The sequence below is a fragment of the Halichoeres trimaculatus genome, unplaced genomic scaffold (assembly GCF_033239565.1).
Source record: "Halichoeres trimaculatus isolate MK-OKI-2021-1 unplaced genomic scaffold, fHalTri1.1 fHalTri1_scaffold_18, whole genome shotgun sequence".
NCBI classification, from domain to species: domain Eukaryota; kingdom Metazoa; phylum Chordata; class Actinopteri; order Labriformes; family Labridae; genus Halichoeres; species Halichoeres trimaculatus.
This window is the reverse complement of record NW_027437196.1, coordinates 190,707-195,462: the sequence shown is the minus strand read 5'-3', so window position 1 is coordinate 195,462 and position 4,756 is coordinate 190,707. Positions and strand designations below refer to the sequence as shown.

The 4,756-nt window shown below is 49.2% G+C and overlaps 1 protein-coding gene across 1 annotated transcript; it reads left to right on the top strand.

The window, feature by feature from the left end:
• The first annotated feature begins 1,045 nt into the window (after window positions 1-1,045).
• Window positions 1,046-3,262, top strand: rbis (ribosomal biogenesis factor). The gene is made up of 4 exons (XM_074693587.1): window positions 1,046-1,336; window positions 2,152-2,267; window positions 2,361-2,477; window positions 2,561-3,262. Exons 2-4 carry the CDS (start codon window positions 2,157-2,159, stop codon window positions 2,627-2,629), a joined length of 297 nt encoding a protein of 98 aa, XP_074549688.1. The 5' UTR covers window positions 1,046-1,336; window positions 2,152-2,156; the 3' UTR covers window positions 2,630-3,262.
• Window positions 3,263-4,756: the final 1,494 nt, after the last annotated feature.

Sequence of the window (4,756 nt, the reverse complement as noted above, 5' to 3'; positions counted from 1 at the left end):
CTCTGGACCTGAAGGATCCCAAAAACCACCAGAGAGAATTAAAAAGGGAGATAAGCCCTGATAGGGAATGTGCTGGGTATCACCTCTTTAGGGAGCAGTGTTGGTTTACTGAACTCTCATCTGTCCCTCTCTTTCACCGCTCAGCACACACAGGTGAAGCTGCTGCAGGTGAGCTCACCTGACGGGTCCTCTGAAGGCCACACACACAGGCTCACAGTGACAGACTGTTAGACTGAATATTACAGTTTCCTCACTCTCTGCTCTATGGGAAACTGTCAGGTATTAACAAAGTCATTAATGATGACATCAGAGGGATGGCTGAGTGTTTCAGGTGTGTCTGAGTGTTTCAGGTGTGTCTGAGTGTTTCAGGTGTGGAGGACACAGCAGGGTTTGTGTGTTTGCAGCTGATCCTCTGAAGTGAAGAAGCAGAAACAGCCTGAGTCCAGCAGCTCTCTGCACAAAGACAGCTCAGACATGTCAGAGAGAGAGACACAGCTCATAACCTCAGCTGGGATGGTACAATGGCGCCACCTGCTGTTCATTAATGAAACTAACAGGCATCTCATAGAAGACCACCTTTTCAGTAAAGAGGAGGCCTTTGTTTCTCTACATGCTCTGTGGTTGTCTCTGGTGATGAGCCATAAAAATCAGCCAGAGGTGAAAAGTTTAAATAAGCATGTGAGTGAAGCAGAGAGAGAAGCTACAGACTGTTTAATATTTACATTATCTATCTATCTATCTATCTATCTATCTATCTATCTATCTATCTATCTATCTATCTATCTATCTAAATTAAGGTTGTTTTTCTCAGGTTACAGAACAAAATGCTCTTATTTTGAAGATTTCAAAGCGGAAGTTCTGTTTAATCTTCGTCTTATTTGGTTTATTTACCGAAACTAACATCACGAAAAAGAGGAAAACACATGAATTGATGAAGTATTAGTTATTTGTCGAACACGATCTCTAATTAAAAGACGCAGTTTTGGATTAGCTATGTCAGGAAGCAGATAATTTCCGTTACATTTCAAAATAAGAGCGTTTCATGTGAACTGAAGAGTGGTATTTTAATCTCCGGTGAACTCAGATTAACTCTTCATCCTCCTCTTCCTCTGCTCTGTGTGTGTGTCTCATCTTATTGGTGTTTAATTATAAAACGGAAACATGATGAACACTCACCAACCTCTGTAAACATTAAAACCATGGCAACCTGCCTCCGTCTCACACTGATGACGTAGCCAGTGTGCGCGTTCGTCCCCACATGAGGCTCAGAGCAAACACGGAGACATCTGAAACAGCTGAAGATCTTTAACACATGAGCGGGTCCTGAGTGGAAACAGTGAGTCTGTTAGTCTGTTTATAACCTCTCCATGCTAGAGCTAATGCTAATGCTAATGCTAATGCTAGAGCTAATGCTAAAACTGTTTTAAATGACGAACGAAGCCTGGTGTGATAGAGACAAACAGCTCCAGCTTTTAGTGTTTCTCCTGAAGACTGTTCACAGACCCAGGGACAGACCCAGGCACAGACCCAGGGACAGACCCAGGTACAGACCCAGGTACAGACCCAGGGACAGACCCAGGTACAGACCCAGGGACAGACCCAGGTACAGACCCAGGTACAGACCCAGGGACAGACCCAGGCACAGACTCAGGGACAGACCCAGGGACAGACCCAGGGACAGACCCAGGCACAGACCCAGGGACAGACTCAGGGACAGACCCAGGGACAGACCCAGGGACAGACCCAGGCTCAGACTCAGGCTCAGACCCAGGGACGGAGTTTGACTCGTTTTGATCCAGATTCAGATGAAGACTGAGACCAGAACAAAAGGAGGCCACAGATGAAACATGCTAAGCTAATCTGCTGAGGCATTATCAGGCCATGTGCTGACTGTATGAGTTCAGTCTGATCCTACCAAAGCTGACCTCAGTGTGTTTGACCTGAGGCCTGAAACATGGACCAGTTTAGACCTGAGTCTCCATGAGATCTGTCAGACCAGGACTAGAGAAACCAGTGAGGAGCAGCCGGGTTCAGATCTCTGACAGTTTTTAACAGGGGAGGAGAAACTCTGGGTGACATGGAGGCCCTGGATCTGAACTGTCCTTTTTCCCACCATCCCTCCCATCCTGGTGTTTTCTTCTCTGTCCTCAGGCATCATGGGAAAGAACAAGCAGAAAGGGAAGAAGCAGAAGAGCGTTTTCCAGGTGGCGAACAAGCACCTGAAAGTCAAGAACAAAGCCAAACCCGTCACGACCTCACTGAAACACGTGAGCTCCCTGTTGGTCTGTCCTCTCCTCTCATGGTGTGTGTTTCCTTCACGTCTCATTAAACCTGATCCTCTCCTGTTTGTGGCTCCACAGATCAACGCGGTGAAAAATGAAAAGGTGGAGAACCTGAATCAGATCTTCACGGAGGTGCAGAGGGACGTGAAGAGCGTCTCCAAGTCTGTGGCTCCAGAGCCAAAGAAACCAGCTCAGGTAGAGGTTTGACGTCCTGACTCGTCTTTACCCCCCCTCATGTCTGAACGTCTTTATCTAAAGTTTATTTTCTGTGTCCTCAGATCGTCAGAGAGCCTCCGAAGGAACCAGCCAATGTCGATAACGCGGCTCAGCTGTTCTCTCAGCTCTGACGGCGTCTGGAGCAGAGACTCTGGGTACAAACACGGCGCCCTGCTCCACGTTTCTCTGTGAACGCTGCCGTGAACGTGACGGACTGAGTCAGAGCTCAGAGGCTCCAGGTCAGAGTCAGACCCTGTTGGTTGGAGCAGAGACAGACGAGCAGCGGACACACGTGGGCGTGGTGTTTGATGATTTATGGACTATGATGTATTTCCTCTTCACTTTCCTGTTTCTCTGTCTCAGTCTGTCAACTCCTCACTGCGGTGTTTTCTGTCTCTACTGACACGGCTCATCACGGTTTCTTCTTCATTTTATAATTAAAGGAAACACAGAAAGAAACTGCTGATAAATCCAGGAGCTCCGTAAAACCTGTTTGTCTTAGTTTAGAGCAGGACTGCTCTGTGATTTACTCTGAGTGAACTCAGGATCTGAAACCTCAGCCAGAGGTGAAGACAGTTTGTCCTTCAGAAAGTTTAGGATCTCCTGTTTTTCTGAACACTTCCTGTTGTGTAAATCAGAGACAGGGTCAGGTGAAGCCTCAGGTCAGCTGATCTGCAGGTTGTGCTCACACTGAGCCCTGAGGTGAGTCATGTGATCTCTGAATAAATCCTCCTGCAGAGAACGTCTGGTGCAGTTTCATGTTTTAATGAGCAGCTGGTGGGAGCTGCAGACCGGCTCCAGGTCTGTGCTATCAGCTGATGTTTGTGTGACGGCCGAGGAGAGACGTCGTCTGTTTCTGCTCAGAGAAACGTGTCGTAGGGTTCAGCTCAGTGAAGCTCCGTCGCCTCTGACGCGCTGCGTGATCACCTCAGTGAAACGAGCCCCGAGCTTCAGGCTCCTCCTCTCATCTCTGACCAGACCCGAGCAGACGGAGGCGCACAGCGCTGGATCCAGAGCTGATGGTGGAGAAACTGACTCAAGACTTCACATCTGGACCCCAAAGGAAAGGACCGAGAGCCTGTACTGGATCAACGACAGCAGACGCTCAGGAAGCAGGAACCAGACCAGCAGCTTCAGCAGAAACCTCCACAAACATTTCTGATCCAGAGAAAAGCTCTGAGACACAGAGAGGAGCAGAGGGAGGAGCAGAGAGGAGCAGAGAGGAGCAGAGGGGCAGAGGGAGAGGAGCAGAGGGAGGAGCAGAGAGGAGCAGAGAGGAGCAGAGGGGCAGAGGGAGAGGAGCAGAGGGAGAGGAGCAGAGGGAGAGGAGCAGAGGGAGAGGAGCAGAGAGAGGAGCAGAGGGAGAGGGAGGAGTCTGGACTCCCTGCTGTGATCCAGACGGCTTCACCCCAGCAGAGGAGCACCACAGCACCCTGAGGAGACCATCAGACAGCACGCTCCCCCTGCATTCACAACCTCACCTGCAGGAGCTCAGGGCGGCTGGGAGTGTGTGTGAGCTCTGAGGACAGGAGTGTGTGTGAGCTCTGAGGACAGGAGTGTGTGTGAGCTCTGAGGACAGGAGTGTGTGTGAGCTCTGAGGACAGGAGTGTGTGTGAGCTCTGAGGACAGGAGTGTGTGTGAGCTCTGAGGACAGGAGTGTGTGTGAGCTCTGAGGACAGGAGTGTGTGTGTGAGCTCTGAGGACAGGAGTGTGTGTGTGAGCTCTGAGGACAGGAGTGTGTGTGTGAGCTCTGAGGACAGGAGTGTGTGTGTGAGGTTGGGTCTGTCTGTGTTTTGTCTCTTTTTTCTCTGACGGTCATTTCTCACAGAGACAGACTTTGATCCTGAAAACAGAATAAACTCACTCTGGTCTTCAAATCCTGTCTCAGCCAGCTGATTTAAAGATTGATTGATTGATTGATTGATTGATTGATTGATTGATTGATTGATTGATTAATTGATCGATTGATTGATTGAATGATGAGCTGGTTTCTATCTGCAGACTTACCTCAGTTGAAGATCTCCACAGGGTGGTGCTGTGGGGCTGATCAGTATGCTCAGAGACACATGAGGAAATAAATGTGTGTGTGTGTGAGTGTTGTGGGCACATGCGCGCACACACACACGCACACACACGCACACACACACACACACACACACACGCACACACACACACACACACACACACAGGTTTCCCTCAGACCTGTCTCTGATGCCTCCTAAACTCTCCTCCTAACTTCACTGTTTCCTCTTTGAGTT